Raw genomic sequence first — 23,869 nt, forward strand, 5'->3', positions numbered from 1 at the left:
TAAAAGAAGAAAGGAGCTGAAATGCCTTGAAAACTGATGACAATATTTTGTTGATAGGTTTTTTTGGGGGGGGGGGGCGGGGTGTTTGTGGTTCTTATTTATTTTATTTGCTTTGAGTTTTTTGGTTGGTTTTGGGTTGCTTTTTGTTTTTTGTTTTTTTGTTTTGTTTTGTTTTGTTTTTTACTGAATATAGGGATTTGCCAAGATTGGGTAAAGAGTTTTAAAAGCCAGGTGTGCCATGCAGCTCTCACTGTGCAGCTGGTAGAGTTGTTGGTGGCAAATCAATAAAACAAACATTTGGAGATCAGCATCTTTCAGACCTCCTGATGCTGTGCTTCAGGTGACTGAGGATTTGTCCATGTGTCTATTAATGAATTCTTTTTGGCCACCTTGTTCCCAGTGTCTGTCACCCAGGAGCAGCTGGTACATGTACTGCAAGCCTTCCAAAACCCACTTATGTCCCAACAGAGATGGAACTCACCCAGATTCCTCACATATCTCCTAAATCCTCTCCTCCAGAACTGTAGAGGGTTTGGGTCTCAGTTTCCCCAGATCCAAAATATTTCTTCCAGCTCCAACCTGCTTTATCCTGGGTTTCTGTATGGGATGTTCAGAGGTTCAGCTTGGGGTGGAGCAACTGATTTTGAAATTCACATGAAACAGAGGTTTGAATGAGACCTGAACCATGGGTACTGCAGGACTGGACAGGCTACAGAGTTTCTTGGGGTCAAGGCCCATCATTATTTATTTTCCTGGAGGGATAATTATGCAAAATCCACTTTTTCACTCCTGACATTAAGTTCTCCTCAGTCTCTTTGTGATTATTTTCTCTGGGCACAGCAGGGTGAATTGATCTACCAAATATTTGCAGGGATGGTGAAGGATTAAGTATCTCACACGAGCCAGTTCAGTGCAACAGTTGTGACCCAGGACGGGGGAGAGAGAAAAACAGGGTGGGGTAAGGGAGTTGTTCATTTTCCTTCCACTGAGGTCAGCCTTAAATAACTCTCCCACCTCCCTTGGAGGCTGAGACAAGATAATAAGGACAAAAAATGTCAGAGCAGAGCACGGGGCCCCTCTATTTACAGCAAAGGCCAAATCACTAACCAGCAGATGGGGGCTCACTTGCCAAACATTGATAAGTGACAACTCTGAGTTAACAGCCCTGGTTCCTCTCCTCCTGCAAATCAACCTGACCCCCCCTGTCCCCCACTGCCTCCCCCCACCCAGGGCTTCCCCAGCAGGAGGAGGGGGCTGCAGCAATGGGTTCAGCCCTTCCAGCCCATGGAGATCCCTGTGCCTGGCTCCAAACCCCCCCTCCCTGCCTCCCCCTAACACTAACAAGCCTTATCAGTAGGATTTACACCTCCTTGTCTAGGAACCCAGAGGCAACCCGATGGACTGGTGTTACTGGTGTGCATCCAAATCCTCAAAAGGAGCTTTAAGGGCTCAAAACAATCCACTTGCCCAGTGTTAATGAAACTTGGGAGTCCCCATGCCCTCGGGGGGGAGATGAGAGGACTCTGTGGTGGGGTCTGGCTGACCATGAGCACCAAGGGGGTCACCCAGTCCTTCTGCCAAGTCCTTCACACCTCCTGACCCCTCGTGGAGCAGGGAATAACCAGCATACCTGGTAATAACACCAGGGAGAGGGATGCCTGGGAGCAAGAACAGCCATGGATTGGGTTTTATTCACTCCTGGATGCCATGGTGGGAAAAGTCCTCTGGCACAGAGCTGTGCCAGTTGCCTAAACACCAATTCCCATGTGGGTGACACTGTGGGAGTGAAGAGGAAGAAATCACAGCTCCTGTCTTGGGTCCCAACCCAGCTGGAGGCATCTGAAGTGCTGAAGTTCAGAGCAAGCTGTGCAGGCCAAGGAGAGGGCAGGGTTTTAATTTGGAGGAGGATTGGTTTAGGTCATTAGGAAAAAGTTCTTCACTATGACACTGGAGACACTGGAATAGGCTGCCCAGAGAAGTTGTGAATGCCCTGGAAGCATTCAAGGCCAGGTTGGATGGGGCTTTGAGGAACCTGATCTGGTGGGAGGTGATTCTGCCCATGCAGGGGGGTTGGAAGCAGAGGAGCTTTAAGGTCCTTTCCAACCCAAACCATTCTATGAGAGCAGCACCTCCAGATGTGAGCCACATCTGGAGAAAATGGAACCTCAGAGCAGAGGCATCAGGGTAATATTAGCCAAATTCTCCAAGAGAACCCTGATAACAAAACAGGGACTGTCAAAGTAAAGTTTATTCTAGAAAATAAGATCTCAAAGCCCCATATTTAAACTCAGCAGGAAGTGTGGTGTGAGAATGAGCACTTTGTTCCTCAATGTCCTCTTACAGGATCACTTGCAGCCCCCAGATTTATCACTGGAGCAACCACAGCAGATGTCCACGATGCCCCCACAGCTGCAGAGATGAGCAGTGGCAGAAAACACACAAGGATGTGACATGACAATTTTTTTTTTTTTTTCAAACCACAAAACTGCTTTACAGCAGAGGACACAGCCAGTGGGAGCCAGCAAAATCCTTTGCTTCATTTTTCAGCATTTCTCTCCCTTGCTGCTCCTGCTGGTTACAGCAGCCACCGTTTTCTGCTGTGTTTGCTGCTCTCTGGTGGTCTGCCCATGCTTTTCAGCATCATGGCCAAGGACCAGCTCTTTATTTTATCCAAATCTTCTCCAGATAATCCATGTCTTTGCTTTCTTAGTGATGCCACCTGCTGTGGCAGCCGTGGTGGTGGCACCATAAAACTTCAGTGCCTACAAATGTGGACAGAGGAGAAGACTCTGATGGACTCAATGGTTCCTCTCATAGTTTTTTTCCTGAGGGAAAAATCTCCCCAGGTCAGAATCTTCTTTGGTTGCTCTCATGGAGTTCCATGACACGAAGCAGAACAGATGTGGTATCAGTGCTGAAGAGGTGTATTTTCAGGTTGGTGCTGATCAGGCTGCTTTGCCAGTGTTTCTCCACTATGTGGAAGTTATTTATTACTTTTGTGGTTCATTACTTGTCCTCTATCACCTCTTCTAATGTTTCTCTATCTACGCCAAGGATTACTTTTGGGCCATTAATAGCCACAGATTTAATCTTCTCCTCATTGATAAACAAACTAATTTGTTCTGCTGCGTCTGCTAATAGCTGTGTCTAGGAACTATTAGCAGCTCTTAGGTGCTATTTTCTCCTCTACCTTCTAAAAAAAAAAAAAAAAATATGTGGCCATAATATTTTTAATGGGGTTAAAAGGAGCATGCCTGTTTTTCCACCTGTATTTATAACCTTGCCCATGCCTTGCCCAAGGTGGATGGGACAGATTTTAGGACCTTTACTCTAGATATCATTATATTTGGTCTATTTTGCTGTACTTGTGTAGAGGTTTGAGCCTCCAGGGTCCAGGGGGGGGGAACTTGGGCAAGGTGCAGCCAAACCAATTTGCAGGATCCATGGTCCCAGGTGAGCAGGGCTGACCAAAGGTCAGCATTTCCCTACCCAGAGGTCTGATTTGCTCAGGAGGTGGCCAGAGGCTTTGGGGCACAGGACACCATCCTCAGAAGCACAACACACCTGGAAAACTCCCTTGTCTGCTGCTGAAACCTGCTGGCTCTTCTGAGTTACTTCTTGGAGCATCTTCTACCACTGAGCTGCTTCTCCAGAGGTGCAGATGTGTCCTCACCACCCTCTGTTTGCTGTTAGGAGCCACCCAAAGGTGACAGAAACCAGGGTCAGTTGCACCCTCTGGTTTATGAATCAAAGTGGCAAGATAATGGCCCTGACCTGGAAGAGCTTGGAAAAGAGTGAAATCTGCAGTCTGGCCAGGGGGGTGATGGGGATGGCTCCCCTTCCCTGCACCCAGGTGGCCACCTGGATTAATTTATGGAAGCAGCTGAGCTATCTGTATCCCAGGCCCTTTTCTCTGCTTGCACAATGCCTCTTTTGAAGCAAAGGCACCTCTCATTGTGTGGTTCCAGATAAGCCACAGAGCCTCTCCCTTTGTATCCCTTCTCCCCCCCACCCCAAGCCCAGGATGCTGCCCCACCTGCCACCCATCTCTGGAGGCATCACAGGGTTTGGTTGCAAGCATTGCCATGATGAAGCTCCTGCCCCCAGTGCCAGCTTCACCTCCCCACCACTTATCTCTTATTGCTGCTCTGGGCAGGGTGGTTGCACACTGCTGCTCCCCACGTTTGCTTGGAGGCACCAAGAGGAGCACAGCTCCTCCACATGGAGCTGAGGAGCACCAAGGATGCTCTGCACCACACCATCAGCTACCAGTGCACCTGGTGTGGGGACTGGGACAACTGGTGGGACCCCTGAGGGGTCCCCATCTCCCCATGCCAAGCAAATAGCTACACCTCTGTAGCTCAAATGGTCCATGTGCATCACCCCAACTACAAATCCGGGCACCCCCTGGGGTGTCACCACCCCTGAGAGCTGCTCTTGGGGTTGCAGAGCCCTCCAAGTGCCCTGGGACCAAGTTTTGGGGGGGTGTTGGTGAGGCAGAGGGTGGATTGGCAGGCAGGACCTCCTCTGGGGCTGACCCTCCAGGGAAAGGGAGGCATAGGGGCACTTCCAGACTGCTCCCTGCTCTGCTTTTGGGGCAAAACTCAGCCAGGGGCCAGCAGAGCAGCCCCAAGAGAGGCTGCTGAGTGTGAGAGCAGCAGTGGGGACATGGGTGGCGTGTTGGAGACTTTGGGTGTTCTCCAAGAACTTATTTCCTCCAGACCTGACCTTTGCTGTTGGTAAAGCTTACACAAACTTGTAGCTGTTAACTAATTTGCCTTTAGTGGGCTTGTTATTTCTTTTTTTTCTTTTTTTTTTTTTTTTTTTCAGGACAGGGTTTGGGAATGCCAGACATCTACAGTAGTAAAGATTTTATTGTGCTGGCACTGGTCTGTAAAACTTCATTACATGACACTGGGGGTTGCCTAAACTTTATTCCCTCTGATGGAACTGCTCAGGGCTGGGGGGATGCAAGGGAGGAGACTTCAAGTCAGGTCCAGAGGTGGTTTAGAAGGAAGGGCAAGAACCAGGAGCAGAGCACTCCCTGCCAGCTGCTCCCACCCTTCAGCCAAGTGAGCCCAGTGGAGAGCTGAGGGGCTGGGGGGGTCACAAGGGGCACCACATGTGGTGGAAACAGGGGATGAGCATCTGGGCTGTCACTACCTGTTCCTGTGAAAATAATGGGGAAGCCCAAACTCGAAGGAGTGAGCTGAGATTTTTCTGTAGAAAAAGCTTTTCATTGGAAAATGGGCTCTCCTGCTGGCCCCTCCTTTCAGTTCTGCTGACATGGGACTTCCCCAGATAAGGCAAAACTTTTCATACTTTACGTCCAGTTTATATCCTACTAGCATTTTTTTCATATTCCAAAGGACTTCTTATGGTAAGAAAATACAATTTCCAATAAATAATCAAAGTAATCATGTTTTGAAAAAAAATCATAGTAGGAAACTTTTGGGGAAAAAAAAACAAAAAAACCTCCTGTGCTGAACTTTAAGCCTTTTTGCAGTCACAGACATTTAGCAAACATTTGACACTTCACACTTAAAGCCATGACAGGGTCATATGGGGCTTCCTACATTCTAGATGCTGAGGGATGAAATTGCTTTGACTACTCAAGAAATCAAGAGTCTGGTTTGAGTCTTAAGGCACTGGTTTGGTGAAGTTCCTTCTTACTGGTGAAATTAAAGGGCAGCAATCAGCCTTACCCAACAAAGAGGCAGCAAGAGATGGAGAGAAGTGGTGAAGTCCCTTCTTATTTACACTGCCAATGGAGGAGCAGGTTTATTATAAATTAAACGAGCATTTAAGTTCAAGCAGATGAAAATGTTTCCTTTTCAAGTATGTTGAGCACTTGCAGTCTCAAAATTTAGAGCAATCAGAATTTTGATGATCATCTCATCCCCAGCATTTAAAACAGGTTTTTTCTGGAAGGGAAAAAAAACCCCAAAACCAACCAAGAATATTTTAAGAGGAAAAAGGCACAACTGGTGGAAGAAAACTTGAGCACAGATATATCAAAAAAATGGGGTGATGTTGTGAAAGAGAGAGGGGGAAAATCAGACCCATGGAAACCAGTGGACAATCCCTAGCTCATTATCTCCTATTAAAAGCAAACCAGAAGGGAGATCTGATTTTCACTGGGATTTACCAGAAATATTTCTTAGTGCTGGTGACACAATTTCAGGCACAGCCCCAGAGTGAAGAGCTGAGACCTAGAGACATCTGACAGCCTCTGCTCTGCTTAATCCCAAAGGGGGACTTGAAGGGACCCCTGGCAGGTGAGGGAGGGGACCTACCTGTCACTGGATGAAGAGGGGAAAGCCTTGTTTTTTTCCCATAGAAAATTTTAAATTCTCCAACTCTGAGCCCTGGCCGAGCAAGAATGACCTCCCAAGGCATCCTGCAAGATGCAGATGTTTTTCCATCCCAACCCAAGCCTTGGACACATGGCTCTCACTGTGCACTACAGGTAGCCTCAGGCAAATAATGTGTTTTCCTTCCTCTGACACCTGACAGTAGCGTGGCCTCACCAACAACTTTGGTCCCATCACTGAATACTTCCCAACGTGGTATTAATCAAACAGATTAAGGTGTTTGCCTTGAATTTTACATTTTGGAAGCAGCTGTTGAGGCAGCTCAATGCCAGCACTGCCTGTTGCCAGCATTAGTGTCATTAGTAATCATTGCAGCTGTAATTGCACCATTATCTCCTGCTAAAAGGGTCACTGATGGCTCAGGACAGAGCTACAAGGAAGGAAAAACAGGTCGGGTGAAATGAGATGGAAACTGCAAAGCGTTGCTTCTGTCTCAACTTTCCTAAAGACCTGTTGATGCTACCTAGAGGGCAAATAATGTGCACAAGCAGCAAAAATTTGGGCTACGGTGTCATCGAGGAGGTGGGGCTCGTGCAAGCTCTTGTGTCACTTGGGCTAATGTAAAGCATATAAATATGGGAAAGAGAGAATGGGGAAAATACTTCCAACCAACCAGTTTTCATCTGTCAGAGCAAACTCCTCTCCATCTCTTGCTGCCACTTTTTTTGGGTAAGTCTGATTGCTGCCCTTTAACTTCTACCTCTTTTGCAGGGTTTTATCCTTAAATTGATGTAGCAGGTGGTGTCACATGCTGGCTCATTGGTCCAAGCAAAGGTGTCTTCTCAGAACTTTGGGCACATTGTGCTGTTTTGGGGCCATCAGCATAAATAACAGCCCCTCCTGGCTTGCTGGGGACAAATTTTGCCCTGAAGGAATCTGTTGATCTTGGCTCTCCTGGGCTCAGATGCTGCAAGATGGCTCCTCCAGTCTGGTTTGGTCTGGGTGCATTTCTGTGTGTTCTGTCCCAGGTGATGCTGTTTTGGCAGGAGTGTTGGACAAGGTGATCTCTAGAGGTCCCTTCCAACCCCTAACATTCTCTGATTCTGTGATTCTATGGTTTTGGGGGAAGACAGCAAAGTGTGACCATGTGGATGGAGATGGACCTCTGGTTGTAAGCATTAGCCATTTACTGGGACTTGTAAAGCCTAATGCAGAAAGCTTTAGGTCATCTTTAGAAGCTCTTTGGTCTCATTTTTGAGCCAAAGGAGCTGAAGGACATCAGATGCTTGCTGACAGCCAATTCTTCCCTCTCAGACCTCCCTGTGTCTCCTCTGCCTCTTCCCCCTAGGCCTCACACTGCTCACCATGGCTATCTGGATCCAATCACTGCCTCTCCTGGCCCTTCTTGCTCTTTCTGGCCCTGGGACCAGTCAGGCAGCTGTTAACCAGCACCTCTGTGGCTCCCACTTGGTGGAAGCTCTCTACCTGGTGTGTGGAGAGAGAGGTTTCTTCTACTCCCCCAAAGCCCGTCGGGATGCTGAGCATCCTCTAGGTAAGTCTCTAGGTAAGATTAGATATTTGGAAGAAGTTCTTCACCTTGAGGGTGGTAAAACAGGTTGCCCAGAGAGGCTGTGGCAGTCCCATCCATCCCTGGAAGTTTTTAAGGTCAGGCTGGATGGGGCTCTGAGCAACCTGATATGTGGGAGGTGTCCCTGCCCATGGCAGGGGGGCTGGAACTGGATGATCCTAAAGGTCCCTTCCAACCCTGAAAATTCTGTGATTCTCTGCTTGTATAAGTCAGGCTGACCTTGAACACAGCTGCATGTTATGGGATGCACAAGGCAACCACTGCCTGTCTCTGAGGGTGACATCAGGAATGTCCTTGGTAGGGGATGCCAGGAATACCTTTCCCATACCAACAGCATCACATTGCCAGTGAAAAGCTCTTCAGGTTGAAAAGGCAGATGGAAGGGCAGGCAGGAGAAGAGGATTTGGGTAAGATTTGGGTAGGAGTCTAATCCTTTCCTTCTTATGTCTGTTTTTTAAGATATTTGAAGACTGTTCCCATCTCCAGTTTTAAGCTCTCAGCTAAAACCCTTCTACACCCCCCTCCTCCACTACCTTCTCAGGTCATTATTTTCCATATCTCTCTCCATGTGATTTATTCTGAATTTGGTCTGTATCCTTTGGGACTGGGGATGCCTGGAGAAGTGCCCAAGACCCCAGGTGAGGCCTTCTCAGTGCCAAGTCGTGTGAACAAACTGGACAAATTTTGCACGTTTTTCACACTTTTTCTGCCTGCACAGGTGGTTTGCCTTTTTCAAAGCAGCACTGCCCACCTGATTGATCTGATCAGTGCCTTGGTGATCCCTTGGGTGGATCAGCCTCATCAAACTGTCCTGCTGGATGAGCAACAGCCTTCCTGCCTACCTTTACCACTTTTCCCATTTCTTTCTGAGCAGAATCCCATCTTTTCAGTATTCCTATAATTTTAAAAGGTAATTTTCAGTACTAATCCTGGCTTACAAGAGGCTTGCAGCCCCCAGGGGTTCCAGAGAACTGCCCTTCCAAGTGGTGTTTGTGCCTAAATGGGGTGAGGATCTGTAATGCTCCAGCTGCACTGCAAGGCTGATGTCTCTCCTGGGGCAGAACACCTCTCAACTTCAGCTCCTCTATGAATTCAGCAAATAAACTCCTTTTTTTTTTTTTTTTTTTTCTTCCAAGCTACCAGTGGAGACTTTGACTGGATGCAGAAGGGACCTTTGTCAAATCCCAGTCATTGCAAGCCTCTTGTTTCCAGGTGGACCATTAATTAACCTCCCATTACTTCTCCTCACTGGCATTTGGTTCCTTCTCCTGAGTATGAAACCATCCAATCCAATAGCCCTCGAAGTAATTTGAAGGTGAAGCAAGGTCACAGCAGAGGGTTTGCAATGATTTGCCTTAAAGAGCCACCTGGGCTTTTAGTTGCTTCCTTCTCTGATGATTTGTTTCTGAAGATCCCCATGAATAGGCTGGAAGTTTAATTATGAATTATTAATTCTATACTGAGAATTTCACTAGGGCCAGCCAGTATCTGAGGATGTTGTGTGTCTTGTTGTAGGATTTTTCCCTCAGCCACCATCTCTTTGTCACACAAGCTGCTTGTGTTTACAGTCTGCTCACAGCTGGCTTGAGGGATGAAGACAAGTAAATCATGAAATATTGCCAAGCTGTTTCCTCTTCTACTTAATGCTGGACTGAACCTTTCCTAAATTTTCCTCCTAGCTCACCAGCATAATGATTTCTTGTTACTCCTGTGGTTCATTCATTGCATCACACTTTGGGGGCTTGGAGATTTTGTATCTTGTGCTGCACTTTGATATTGCTCTAGAAATCTCCTCTTATTCTTACTTTCCAGGCATTTTCTTTTTCTTGTTAGGGTCTCTATTCTTCCAGCAGGAAAAAAATCAGTGTTTTATTTGCCATTTGCTGTAATTTCACAGGGCAACTAAAACCTATCCACAGGTTTTCAAAGTTCCCACCAGCAAACAAGCCACTCTGTTGAGTTTTGTCTGTGTCCAAACACCCCAATTCATCATTCCTTCTAAAACCCCACCCCCAGCTGTGAAACACAAAAAACACACAAATGCTTTTGCCATTGGCTTGAGGATACATCCAAACAGACAACAGGAGCAGGCTGTTCAGGACCAGCTGGGAAATGCATCCAGCCTCAGGACTGGACCATCCTTGGGATAACAGCCCCAGGGGGCCTGGAGTCCCAAGCAACTCATCTCCAGAGGCAACTCATCTCCTTTACATGGGGGTGTAGTGAGAGGACAAGGGGAAATGGTTTAAAACTTGAAGAGGGGAGATTTAAGTTGGACATTAAGAAGAAATTCTTTAATTTGAGGGTGGTGAGACCCTGGCACAGGTTGCCCAGGGAAGTTTTGGCTGTCCCATCCCTGGAAGTCTTCAAAGCCAGGTTGGATGGGGCTTGGAGCAACCTGGGCTGGTGGGAGGTGTCCCTGCCCATGAAGGGGGTTTGGAACTGGATCATCTTTAAGGTCCCTTCAAACCCAAACCATTCTATGATTTTATTCTGTGATCTCTCTGGAGCAGACCAGACCATTATATTCTCTTACTTACTAACTTCTCACCTCAGGGAGGGTGCAAGGTTTCTCTGCTTCTCCACACACTGAAGTGTCTGTATCCCCTTGTCTCTCATGCTCTTGGTATTCACTCAGCTTGGCTCCTTCTAAGCCCCAAAGGATTAATTTGGGAGAGGAAACACAGAGCCTAAAGGTCCTACCAGCAGGGAAATCTTTCCAACTCCCTCTTCATCTTCCAGCAAACTCTGGCTTAGAAACCTGGTGCCTGCCAAGGGGGTCTCCATGGGGCTCACCATGTTACTGTGTGGTATCTCTTGACTCCTCTTTTTCTTCCCTGGCAGTGAGTGGTCCCTTGCATGGGGAGGTAGGAGATCTTCCCTTCCAGCAGGAGGAGTTTGAAAAAGTCAAGCGAGGGATCGTGGAGCAATGCTGCCACAACACCTGCTCCCTCTACCAACTGGAAAACTACTGCAACTAACAGCAAGGCCAGGAGAGAGGAGCTTCCAAGGCCACAGCCAGAAAGATGCTCTTATGCATCTTCAGATAAACTTTACCTTCAAATAAACGTTGTGGATCTCTCCAAAGTACTGTGCTGGTCCATGGGGAGGAGGCACTGACGTTTGCTTTAGGGTCTTTAAAAGGTCCTGGAGCCATCCATCACATCCCAGTGTGCTTCTGCTGTCCAACTGGACTCCCTGGGAGTCAGGGGGGGAGGGAATTAGGCAGCCCCAAAAGCATCTATCCGTGGTGCCTGGGAGGCAGGAGGAGAGGGTAGGGAGGTTTGAATGAAGTTTCTCTTTCAAGGGAAATGTTACAGGGGAATTTCTGTGGCAATGCCCTGCTGATCAGCTTCCTGCAGTTCACAGCCCAAATATAGCAAGGCAGCTGGGAGACCAAACTTCCTCAACTGTTTAATGGAAACAGTTCAAATTAAGCAAAGAATTAAGTCACCCATAAATTGTACCCAGAAAAATTGTGGGCGATGGCCATGACCAATTTAGAAAGTAAGTCCAGTTCCCCTTCTGCTACTGGGAGGCCTCAGCAGAGTCCTTGCTGTGGGATGTGCTTGTTGTTTACAAGTATTTGACAAATCCTGTGCAGAAAGCAGATTGAATCCAAAAGGAGTTTTGAGTGTGTTGGCCAAAAGCTGGACACTTCAGGGCAGCATCTTTGCTCCTGTGGGTGCAAACCTCTTCCAAATGTCTTGCCCTAAAATTGCCCCTTTCTGGCCAAAGTGGGAAAGACTGTGGGGAAGGGTGATGTCCCCTCTGCCAAGGGACTGCCACGCATGGGAAAAACCTGGCAGAGATGGCAGCAATGGCCAGGGCTGCACCTTTTTGCTGGTGGCAGGTTTTGAAAGCTGGTCTGAGAGGAGGCTGAGGTTTTAAAGCTTCTTTTACCAAACCAGATCTGCCTGCCTCCATCAGAGCTGCACAGATGGAAGCTGCCAGGACGCATCAGTCTAGTTCCTACCATGAGCACAAAATTGGCAAAACCACTAAAAACTGCAGGGCTGCAAGAGCAGCTGCTGGGAAGAAGATGAAACCATAAAACAGGAAGCTGGAAGGCACCAGTGGGTCCTGGTGGTGACCCAGCCACGTGGGCTTCCTTGATGCATCCAAGGTCCTGTAACAGGACCCACCACCTGCAGCCAGCACACCAGTGCTTCTCTGCCAGTGCAGAGAACCCTACACACAGTAGCACACACAATGGGGCTATGGGCTTGCTTTAGTACCTAAAATCCCAAATGTTCAAAACCCCCACTCCCGTTGGGCACCCTCCCACTGTTGGGAAATTTGCCCCTAAAATGACACAAAAGGGACCTGACTCACAAATGCAAAGCCTGACAGTTGAATACTCCTGCTGGTTCCAATGAAACCCTACCCACAGCACCACCAAAAATCAGGCTACAGGTTTTCTATAGTAAATAAAACCCCAAAGGTTCAACCCCGAGGCCGCTCTCCCATTTTGCGGAATTCAGCTCAAAAATTACCTACAAATGGACCTGGCTCCCAAAGGCAAAGAGTGACCATGGAAAACTCCTGCTGGCCCTCACCCTCCCATGGAACCCTAATACCAATTGGGCTGTGGTTTTGCTTTAATACCTAAAACCTCAACTGTTTGACACCCCCCCCCCCTCAGCCACATTCCTTCTGATGTGGAATTCACCCCCAAAATTCTACACAAATAAAATATTCCCAGCAGCAGAGCTGGAAGGTGGGACAGGCATCCTTAGTCCCACTTTCTAAGGCTCTGACAGCATGGCAAGCTGTTTGCTGCTTCTGATCTACTTCCCTCCCACCAAACCTCACAGCTCCAACATTTCACATTGGAGACTCCTTGGAAAATAATTCTTCCTGTCCTGATCTGTGATGAGATCAGGACTGGTGGTACAGTAAAGACTGGTCTGCAGTAAAGATAGCAGAGCCATTGCTCATGGGAAGGCCACCGTGACATTCCATGGAATTCCACAATGGAATTCCAGCAATCCCATACATCCATTTGCCCCAAGGTGATGCCACCCTGAGCCCAATGGCAGAGAAGAGATTCTGCCATGGGGTCTGCTGGTACAGTGAGGAGAGAATCATAGAATTGGTTGGGTTGGAAGGGACCTCAGAGATCATCAAGTCCAACCCTTGATCCACTCCCCCCGTGGTTCCCAGCCCATGGCACTGAGTGCCACATCCAGGCTCTTTTGAAATATCTCCAGGCATGGAGAATCCACCCCTTCCCTGGGCAGCCCATTCCAATGGCTGAGCACCCTCTCGGTACAAAGAAATCTTTCTTATGGCCAACCTAAACCTCCCCTGGCACAACTTGAGACCTCTTGTGCCCTCTTGTCTTGCTGAGAGTTGCCTGGGAAAAGAGCCCAACCCCCCCCTGGCTCCAACCTCCTTTCAGGGAGTTGGAGAGAGTGATGAGGTCTCCCCTGGGTAGCAAGACAAACCTCTTTTAGGACACAGCGCTCCAAGACCCAACCAGGTGTTCCAGGAGAAACTCACCAACAGTGCTCCAAGTCCAATGCTCTCAGGACTGACCAGCCTCCATCGGTGCTACTGCTCCACAAGTGGCCTCCCCTCAGGCTTCCTCAGGACTGAGCTTTATTGGCCCCCTAATCCTGCTCATGCGCAGCAGGGGCCCGGCCTAACCAGGCACAGGTGGCCTTGACACAAGCTCATGCCCGCTGCCTGGCAATTAGTGCCACCTGGTTGCCTCATTTCACTACACCCCTGAGCCTCCTCTTCTCCAGCCTCAACACCCCCAGCTCCCTCAGCCCTTCCTCACAGGACTTGTGCTGGATCCCTTCCCAGCCTCCTTGCTCTTCTCTGGACCTGCTCCAGCACCTCAATCTCCTTCCTGAGCTGAGGGGCCCAGAACTGGACACAGGACTCAAGCTGTGGCCTCCCCAGGGCTGAGCACAGGGGCAGAATCCCTTCCCTGGACCTGCTGGCCACGCTGTTCCTGAGCCAGCCCAGGATGCCATTGGCCTTCTTGGCCACCTGGGCACACTGCTGCCTCCTCTTCAGCTTCCTGGCAATCCAGACTCCCAGCTCCCTCTCTGCCACTCTGTGCCCAGCCTGGAGCTCCCCATGGGGAAACACATTTGAGAGAAGTTCTTCCCTACACAACAGAAAATTCAAGGCTCATTTGTGTCACCTGGATTTGTCCTGCATCACCTAGGACAGAGAACTTTTGCTTAGCCATAGGGGTCCATGGAAAGCAGGTGGTGCTGAGACAAGACTCAGACTTTCTCCTGCAAATCAGATTTTGCCATCCGTGCCTACCTGACCAGAAATGGTGGTTCCATTGGCCACCCCAGAGCTGTTTATCTGCTGGCACTCCTGTCCAAAGACAGCTCTGCTGAGATGCCTGGCTCATTTCCTGCTCTCTGCCATTGTTTGGTTTGCTCGTTTGTTTGCTTTTTCTCAATGCTCTCAATTAGGACTGGTTGAGAAACTGCAAATGCCACGTTTTTCACTGGAAAATGTTGAGTCACCAAAATCAGCACTTCCCACAAGACTGGACTGGTTTTAGCAGGGCGGGCTTTAAAGGGCTGAAGAGATGTGGGAGGTTCAGGTGCCCACTCTGTGGGTATCAGAGTGAGGATTTCATCCCCTGAACCCAATTGCCCAGGGCTACATGTTAGGTGCCAGGCTCTGGCCTCCCCTGGAGTGGACTCCTCTCCTTCTGCTGAAAAATTCTGGGAGGTTTTAGGAAACACAGAGTAGAAATTGCTTTGAAATCTTAAGATGGGACAGGACCATCCTCTTCTACCCAGCTCAAGATGAAGTTTGATGGTTTTTTGGCAGGTTTGGAGGTTAGGGGCTATGGGAAACTGGATACACAGGAGGCCCAGCTGGTTATTTCCTGGGCCTGGAGGTGGGGAATGAAGGATGAAGAGCAGAAAGTGGTCATGATGGCCATTCCCCACCATTCCCCTGCCTTTGTGTCTCCTGTGAAGAGGAGGCAACAGGTCCCTTGAGAGAGAAGGGAAGAGGAGGGAGTGGTGATCATCCTGGGTCAAGGAGGGAGGGATGGCCTTACATCTGCTTTTGAGGACCCCTGAACTCTCTACAGAGCACAGAAGCTGCTGCTGTTCCCTTCCTTCCTAAAGCAAGAGCTGTCCTGGAGGATTTAAGGCACACTGTGAGCCCCACCACTCCCAGGGAGGTGCAGGGGAAAACACTGCAGCAATGTAAAAGCAGTAGAAAACAAAACCAAACAAAACAAAAGTTCTTACAACTTCACTTTGCTTTCCAGAACTGAAAATAACATAAAGGGCTTGGACAGGGCTTGACAAGGCTCTGAGCAACCTGACTGACCTAGCTGAGGGTGTCCCTGCTTATTGCAGGGGGGATGGACTAGGTGACCTTTAGAGGTCCCTTCCAACCCAAATTATTCTATGATTCTATGGCAGGGCCAGCTCTTTTTTTCTAAAAGCTTCAGCAAAATGAAGGCCACAGGAGACCAAAAGTACTTTTCCTCCTTTTCTCTAGGATTCCAGGGAAGGAAGCCTGAAGGCAACCCTGCACACTTCCCATGCTGGAGCACACAGTTCCTTGACTTGCAAATGTGACACCATGGGCTCACTAACCCTTCAAGACAGGCAGATTTAGGTCTGTACACCACCCAAACTTGGAGATGAACAACAGCCCAGGTTGTCCTTAAGTGTGGTCCTGGATAGGATTTCTTTATAAAGCCCCCTGTGCACAAGCAGCTCAGGAGATCCCCTGTTCTCATATGTGCTCAGGAGATGCCAGACACATAAATTCCTGCAGGAGAAGTGACTCAGGGACAGGGAATGCTATATCCATTGACCTCCCTTCCCACTCCCTCCTGACCAGCTTTGCATTGTGATCTTTGGGAAGCAAATGCATCCATCCCCCTTGGTTCTGACTCAGCAGTTGCTTTGAAGTGATTTTTTGCAGTAGTGGTGGGGCATGATGCCCAGCTAAAATATCTTGGCTTTACTACTCTTGCAACAAACTTCCAAAGGTCTCATACTAGTGGTGGAGGGCAATTTGAAGAGAATGCAAATAAAGGCTTCAGTTCATTCATGCTGCTTGAATAAAGAACTGAAATCTGAGCCATGCAAGACAAATTCTTTGGGCTGCCGAGTTGTTAACGCTGTCTAGAAAAGAAAGGATATGAAAGTTGCCTCTGTTTCCAACATGCACAAGTTCTTACACGAAAGGGCTCTGCTCTGGCTTTGAAGAAAGGTGAGAGACATTTACAGAAAATGGAAGGGAAGGAAGGCCCTGATGGCACTGACCAGGGGGGTCTGGGGTGGCTGGGAGATGGACCACGTCCTCTGGGTTGCTGGATGGACCTCTCTGCTTTGGCTTGTCTGAAGAGGGTGGGAAGACTCACTCACAGATTCACCTTATATGGGAAACAGCCAGATTGTACCTCACTTTTTTTGTTTGTTTGTTTGTTTGGGGTTTTTAACCACAATATCAACGTCTTAGGAAATTCTAAACCTGCTTACAGCCCCTCTCCTTACCTGCAGCATGATGCCTTAATGACTGCCTTGGGCAATGACTTGGGTTGGAAAGCATGCACGGGGCAGACTCCATATTGACACCCCAAATTCCCTCTGATTTAGACCAACCTCATCAAAAACACTTATTCTGAACAAAAAATAGCCCTTCTTCCTTCTCCTTTTACCCTGGGCAGAGAGAAACCGTTAGGTCAGGCTATAAATTGATCTGGGAAGCCATTGCCAGCACATTGGCTCTGGGTGAATTATTCCTGCATGTGGCAGGGAGGAAGGAGGTTGATTTTTTTCCAAGGCTGATGCCAGGCTGGCTCTCACATGCCCCAAGTTCTGTAGGGCAGAGCAGGCTGGAGCAGACCTGAGACAATCATGGGAAGGGAAGCAAACTTTCAGGAGCACACAAGGAAATGATGTGAGCCTTAATCCTTTCCCTCCATCCCGAGCTGACTGCAGGACAGTGGGAGGTGGACAAAGTATTTGGGCTCCTCAGAGCTCCTTTCTGTTACTGAAAGATATAGTCCAAAAAGGGCTTTTTTTTTTTTCTTTTTTTTCTTTTTTTTTCTTTTTTTTTTTTTTCCTGCCTGGTAAATGCCAGGATTTTCAGGATGCACATGGTTTCTCCCACTGAAATTTCCCACATAATGCTTTCAGAGTTTGGAAGAAAATGGGTAATGGAAATAGAACTGGCTTTTGATTTTCAGGCTGTTGTCATTTGGGCCATGTAATGCTGGATTCTGGGGGTCTTACAGAACTGCCAGTTTCTGAAATGTAACTTTTTGTCAGAAAAGATTGCAGCTTCCTATTTTTCTAATCAGAAAATAGAAAATCAAATGCAAATAAAACCACCCAGCCTACACTGACAATAAACCATTCTATGGAATTTTCAATGGAAAACACTCCTACTTTTTTTTCCCACTTACCAGAAACCTTGTCTTCTTTGGAAGATGGGATCCAGCAAGGTCTTGGTATGCCTGAATACCTAGGTTTCCAGATTTTGCCACCTGCTATGGAAATGTTTGGGGAATTAAAAAAATTTATTCCAAATCAATGCTATCTTGGCCCCTGGTCATCTGAGTTCAGCTATGAGAGAGAAATCACAGTGAAACAGTTTGAGACTCAACCCATCCCTGGTAAAGGCACACCCAAGATGCAAACCCCAGCATGCTCCTTCCCCACCTCTGAAACTGCTTTTTTAGTTGCTTTTCAAATGCCTGCAAGCTGAACCTGGCCATATTTTTTCCAGGATAAGAAATTCCAACCCCAAATGAGGAAAAAAAATTGAAGCCCACAAAATGCTGGTGAAATGTAGCCAGGTTTCAGGCTCTCAGAGCAGATCTTACAAGGCAGGTGTCCAAAGTGCCTCTCTCTGCATATGTGTGAATTTTAGGAGACTGAAGCCCAGGTGCTCCTTGGTGGTGAGGAAGCAGTGGCAGGAAAGGAACAGTCACCCCCCAGCAGCATGGGGAGAGAGGGGGCTCAGCCTGGTTTATGTCAAAGGGGTGGGAGGATAACCAGAGGCTGAAGCCCCTCTGGGGTAGAACTCCTCCTGCAGGGGCAGTGACCTCACCCTGAGGACACCAAGCAGCACCAAGCACTGATGTCTTGCCCTTTCTTCCTTTATGGTTTTAGCTACTGAGCCCCAGTGTCATTCTGAAGATGCTTTCCCTTAATCTTCACCCAGAAGTGTTGCTTTGTCTGCCCCATTTTATCCCACTTAAGAGCACAGGACCAGGGGTGACTTTCAAGCCATTCACCTTGGTCCTTGATATCCTCACATCTCTGATTTCTGCATCTCCAGAAAGGCTTTTGACATCCCACTTTCTTCTTTTAGCCTGTGTGCAGCTTTCATTTCTGAAACCTTTCCAAAGGAATTCATCCTCTCCTGTTGGGCTCCACGATCCTCACAAGCTGGAAAAGATCCTGAGGTTTCACCTATCAGTTCAGAGCAAATCTGTGGCTCTGTCGCCGAAATAGGGCACCACAAAAATCCCGGGAATCTGTTAAAAGTTGGATTCCTGTGACAGCTTTCTCTTCCCTTGCAGTCCCAGCTGATGCCAGGGGATGGAGTGCAGGGCATCCCACAGCTGGACCCCACAGCCCTGCTAGGGCAGGGTGGGATGGCTTGGGCACCAGGAGTCCCCAAAAAAGAGGGAGAAAAGATTAATAGGTGCAAACCACCCAAGATGCTGGAGGAAAACTCACTGGGGATGTGATTCTGGGGTAAGCCTTTGGGCCAAGACCATCTGCTCCATGGCTGGTGAGGCCACAGCTTGTGTCCTGTGTCCAGTTCTGGGCCCCTCAGCTCAGGAAGGAGATTGAGGTGCTGGAGCAGGTCCAGAGAAGAGCAAGGAGGCTGTGAAGGGATCCAGCACAAGTCCTGTGAGGAAGGGCTGAGGGAGCTGGGGGTGTTGAGGCTGGAGAAGAGGAGGCTCAGGGGAGACCTCATCACTCTCTCCAACTCCCTGAAAGGAGGCTGGAGCCAGGGGGGGGTTGGGCTCTGCTCCCAGGCAACTCTCAGCAAGACAAGAGGGCACAAGAGGTCTCAAGTTGTGCCAGGGGAGGTTTAGGTTGGACATTAGAAAGAATTTCTTTAGGGAGAGGGTGCTCAGCCATTGGAATGGGCTGCCCAGGGAAGGGGTGGATTCTCCATCCCTGGAGATATTTCAAAAGAGCCTGGATGTGGCACTCAGTGCCATGGGCTGGGAACCACGGGGGGAGTGGATCAAGGGTTGGACTTGGTGATCTCTGAGGTCCCTTCCAACCCAGCCCATTCTATGATTCTATGATTCTATGATACTGGGAGCAAACTTATTTTCACCCCACGGGGTGGTGATGCTGGCATTGCCCTCACTGGTTCTGCCAATGGTGTAACAAGGAGTTAAATTGCTGCTGTTCTTGCTCTGGGCTTTGTTTCAAGGTCTCCAAGGAGGATTTTGGTTGTGTTTCTGAACCTACAGCTCCTCACAGCCCAAAGCCCCCTGGCTCAGTTACCACCCTGCATCTGCCACATGCTCTGGGGAAACTTTCCCTGCTCACTGCTCCTCAGATGCAGCAGGTACCTGGGGGGTGGTTTTGGTTGGGTGGCCACGTGTGTTTTCAAATCAGAACTCCCCTTTTGAGCAGGCCTGGGTTTAGGTCTGCAATAACCTCCTGTGCTGTACAACAAAACCCTGGGCTCTCCTGGCTCACCCTGAAGGGCTGCCAGAGCACAGACATCCTTAGGATTAGTGTTCCAAACAAACCTGGGACACCCTGGAAAACAGCATTACCACTGGGTTGAGGTGCAAGTCCCCTCGCCCTCCTGCCCCCAAGGGACTTCATGGCATCCCGGGCCTCCTCCTCCTCCGTGTCACCTTTGATCAGAGGTTCTCCCCCTGGGATAACCATCATCCCAGCCGCTATCTGGGATACGGGGATGAGGTTCTACCGAGGGGGCACGAAACGAGGTTGTAGCCAGCAGAGGGAGCGCTCCCAGCTTCGGCTTCGCACCCGGGAAAAAGAATTAAATAAACCCTGGCCACCAAATCTGGAAAAAGGACGTGGAAACAAAGGTTCTCCCTGGCTCAGCTACCAGCCCGGTGATGCTCAGCTGTGAGAATATGGGGAGTGAAGCTTCCACGAACCCCTCCGTAGCCTTGGGTACCAGCTGAGCCAGAGATGAGCATCCCAGAGAGGGACAGGCTCTGGCTCTCAGCTCCCTCTCCAAGCCATCAAGTGAAATTCCTCCATTCTTTCAGTTCTAGCTTTGGGCTCTTGTAATTACTTTCCAAGTCGAGTAATTTCTGCAACTCAATTGTTAAGGAATCATTTCTATAGAGTTTTATTAAAAAAAAACTTCTGTAGCTTCAGCACCAGCCTCACATCAGGGCTGGAGCTGGGAGGGACCCTGCAGGCTGGGAGCTGTGGGAACCTTGGGCATTTCAGGTAAAGCTTCCTTTGAATTTAGGCCAAACAGAGCAACCCAGAGCTAATTTGTAACACTTTAGTGAATTAAAGCCTCTACAGTTCTGTAGCAGTCCCTTACCTTAGGAAAAGGGTGTAAATTATTCTCCATGAAATGCCTCTGTGTGTGGGGGGGTGGGACCTCTCCACTCACATGAAGTAATAGAAGTATAATTAGTTACCCAAATGCACATTGGCAAAGACTTGTGCCTGGTTCCCTCCTGACTGTGCACATCCCCCAGGTGTTAAAAGAGGCTGTTCAGGCACCAATGGGCATTTTTGCAACTTCTGTCTGTGCAGATCAGTAGCTGGAGAGAGTAATGGCTCTGGGACTGTGTCAGGACAAGCCCAGGAGGGGATCCTTATGTGAGCAAGATGGATTTATCATTAAATCACTTGCAGAGTGAGGTTATTGCAGAGTGAGTGAGGTTATGGAGGGAAAGCTAAGTGTTCAGAGGATGTGTGTGGTGAGCTGATTAACACCCCTTGCCAAGCTGATAAAAGACAATGGGACACATTTTCACCACTAAATACATCAGGGATGAAAGGGAGCTGGGAGAAGAAGCAGAAAAGAGCAGCAGGAATTACCTGACCTGCCTAAAACTTGCCTTTGGACTGGAGAGCAAGGAGGCAAAAAAAAACAGTTGAGAGAGCCCTGATTGCAACCAAGATGATGGGTGGGAGAAGAGTCCTCATGGTGAACAACAGCCAAAAGCCATATAAATCTAATATGGAAAGGTCTGGAAGGTGAAGTCAAGGCCCTCTGGACTGGAGTGGTGTTTGGTGGGCAAGAAGCAAGTGCTCAGTGGGACACTTCAGCTGTGGACACAAGAGATTTGCATCATCTGAATCAAGGGAAGAGGAAGCTTGTTCAGTTGCTCACCTCAACATAAGTGCTTGCTCTGGGAGAAGCTGGATACAAATCTCTGGCTATGGCATGCAGGAAATCTCCCTTTCCCCACTCAAAATTTGGGTTGGAAGCTTCCCATGGGTCTGATATTCTTTTTGGTGTCTCAGACCAATTTCCTCTCTTTCTGCTCCATCTTCTGAGAAGGTGGGGGTGGCAGGGGACACTAGAAAGAGGACCTTGTTCTCCCTGCACTTGATCTCCAATTACTCCTCCTGGGGCAGGAGAAATCCCATGCAGGAGACACCCTCTGCCTCCCTGAGTATGCTGTGTGCTCTTAGCTGGTTCCAGTTTTTGGGTGGCAATGCCTTGACTCAAGAGAAGTCTGATGCTTCCAGTCTGTAGCAACTCAAAAATCAAGTTTGAGAGGAGAGCCAGCTCTTGCTTGTGATGTGGGTGACTCCTTCAGATCCTGAGCCTGTCTCACTCACAACAAACCAGGCCTTCAGAAAGGTGGGATAGGAAAAGCTGCTGTGGATTCAGTGAAGGGGGAAAAAAAAACCCAAAAAATCAATGCAAAATGCCTCAAGCAGTGATCTGTTTGGACTTTTGTCATGGTTAGCTCCAAACCAGCAAGCACAACCAAGCTGTCAGTAAATCCATTTCAGGTATGAGAATCCTTCTAGAATTTCCATCACCCTTAGTCTATAAAACCCTCCACACGTGTTAATGCAAATTCCCCTTTTTGACAACACCCAGTGATTAATCTTGAGAAAACTTAATCCCCTGGGGCAATGGGAGCTCTGGGGCAATGCCTTGCCCCTTGGCTACCACACCATGTCCCTGTGAAAAAACTCACCCTGCAAACCATTTTATCTGACAACTTCTGATCACCAAAGCCCACACCCTCCAGGCAGCCCAGCAGAGATGTGACCACCAGCATTCCCCCTGCTTGGACAGCGTGGCCAGCAGGTCCAGGGAAGGGATTCTGCCCCTGTGCTCAGCCCTGGGGAGGCCACAGCTTGAGTCCTGTGTCCAGTTCTGGGCCCCTCAGCTCAGGAAGGAGATTGAGGTGCTGGAGCAGGTCCAGAGAAGAGCAAGGAGGCTGGGAAGGGATCCAGCACAAGTCCTGTGAGGAAGGGCTGAGGGAGCTGGGGGTGTTGAGGCTGGAGAAGAGGAGGCTCAGGGGAGACCTCATCACTCTCTCCAACTCCCTGAAAGGAGGTTGGAGCCAGGGGGGGGTTGGGCTCTGCTCCCAGGCAACTCTCAGCAAGACAAGAGGGCACAAGAGGTGTCAAGTTGTGCCAGGGGAGGTTTAGGTTGGACATTAGAAAGAATTTCTTTACTGAGAGGGTGATCAGCCATTGGAATGGGCTGCCCAGGGAAGGGGTGGATTCTCCATCCCTGGAGATATTTCCAAAGAGCCTGGATGTGGCACTCAGTGCCATGGGCTGGGAACCACGGGGGGAGTGGAGCAAGGGTTGGACTTGATGAGCTCTGATGTCCCTTCCAGCCCAGCCAATTCTATGATTCTATGGCACTCCCAGGGGAGCAGAAAGGTTCAGGACACAGCAAAGTCCTGCAGGGAACATCTGACACCAGGGCTGCAGGTCCCTTGACTTCATCACCAAATTTTCTGTACCCACTCCACCCGGGATCCCAACTTTGCTTTCCTTCCTCTGCAAAGTCACAAACTGTGGCTGCAGAGCTTGGGAGGAAGCCCATGGGGGGAACATGATTATCCATCCTAGAGCTCCAGAGCAGCTCGTATGATTAAAAGAAAAAAAAAATGTGGTTGGGAGGCTTTCTGTGGCAGAGTCAGAGAAGAGGCAGGTGAGGAAGCAGCCCTGTGGCAGTGATGCTTTCCCAGCCAGGCACTGAATGCTCCAGCTGGAGTGTGGTTAATTCAAGCAAAGTGCTCACATCCCATGGCCCATTTTGCCTGGTCAGAGAGGCTTTTGCAGCTTGGTGTGGTCATCCTCACCCCACACCACTCCCACCTCCCACCCCACAACTGTGGAGTCCCTGTGCCCAGGAGGGAGAGCTTTGGGATGCTGCTGCATCCTCCCTCTGGGTTTAAGAGCTCCCAATGCTCTTCCCCCCAGCAGATGATCTTCTGAAAGCATCAAGGGATCAATCCTGGTGCTGGAAACCAACAGGCAGAGAGAGGAAGGGCACAGGAGCTGGAGGCCATGTGCTGATGGCAGAGAGAAGAGCAGCCCAGAAGGTGGAAACCACTGCCGAAAGACTCCAAGCATGGTGGAAACTCCTTCCTCTGCTTCAGCTTTCTGTGGAAGCCCCGTGCAAAACATGCATCCCACTTGCAAGTTAGTGCCATTCCGTGCCTCCCACCTCCCTGTGCATTACCCATCCACCTGGGCAGACTCTTCAGAACACTCACTGCAGCCCAAGGGATGCTTTCCTGTTTCCTTGCTGGGATCTGGGGCTCTTTTCACTCCCAAGACCAGAATCTGGCTCTGGCAGTTTCTATCCTGGCAGAATTGTGCCCAGAAAAGCATGTGTAATTTAAAAGTCAAGTGCCAACATCCCAAGCTGGTTGTTTAGACTAAATGAAAGGTTTTCAGAAAAAAAAATTCAGTATGACTTCAGTTCCACCCCCCTCCCTCAGGAGATTGCTCCTTATCTGGTTGCCTCCTGAAGGTGGGAGCAAAGGCTT

The 23,869-nt window shown here is 49.0% G+C and overlaps 1 protein-coding gene across 2 annotated transcripts; it reads left to right on the forward strand.

Moving 5' to 3' along the window:
- The first annotated feature begins 6,947 nt into the window (after positions 1-6,947).
- INS (insulin) lies at positions 6,948-10,989 on the forward strand. Of its 2 annotated transcripts, none has more exons than XM_071761757.1 (3): positions 6,948-7,043; positions 7,663-7,866; positions 10,747-10,989. In XM_071761757.1, the coding sequence occupies exons 1-3, from the start codon at positions 6,950-6,952 to the stop codon at positions 10,881-10,883; spliced, it is 435 nt and encodes a 144-aa protein (XP_071617858.1). In that variant the 5' UTR covers positions 6,948-6,949; the 3' UTR covers positions 10,884-10,989. The 2 variants fall into 2 exon arrangements, with proteins under 2 accessions (XP_071617858.1, XP_071617859.1); XM_071761758.1 differs by having other exon boundaries at positions 6,949-7,036; positions 7,657-7,866.
- The last annotated feature ends 12,880 nt before the right edge of the window (positions 10,990-23,869 follow it).

This window comes from Heliangelus exortis, chromosome 18 (genome assembly GCF_036169615.1).
Source record: "Heliangelus exortis chromosome 18, bHelExo1.hap1, whole genome shotgun sequence".
NCBI classification, from domain to species: Eukaryota; Metazoa; Chordata; class Aves; order Apodiformes; family Trochilidae; genus Heliangelus; species Heliangelus exortis.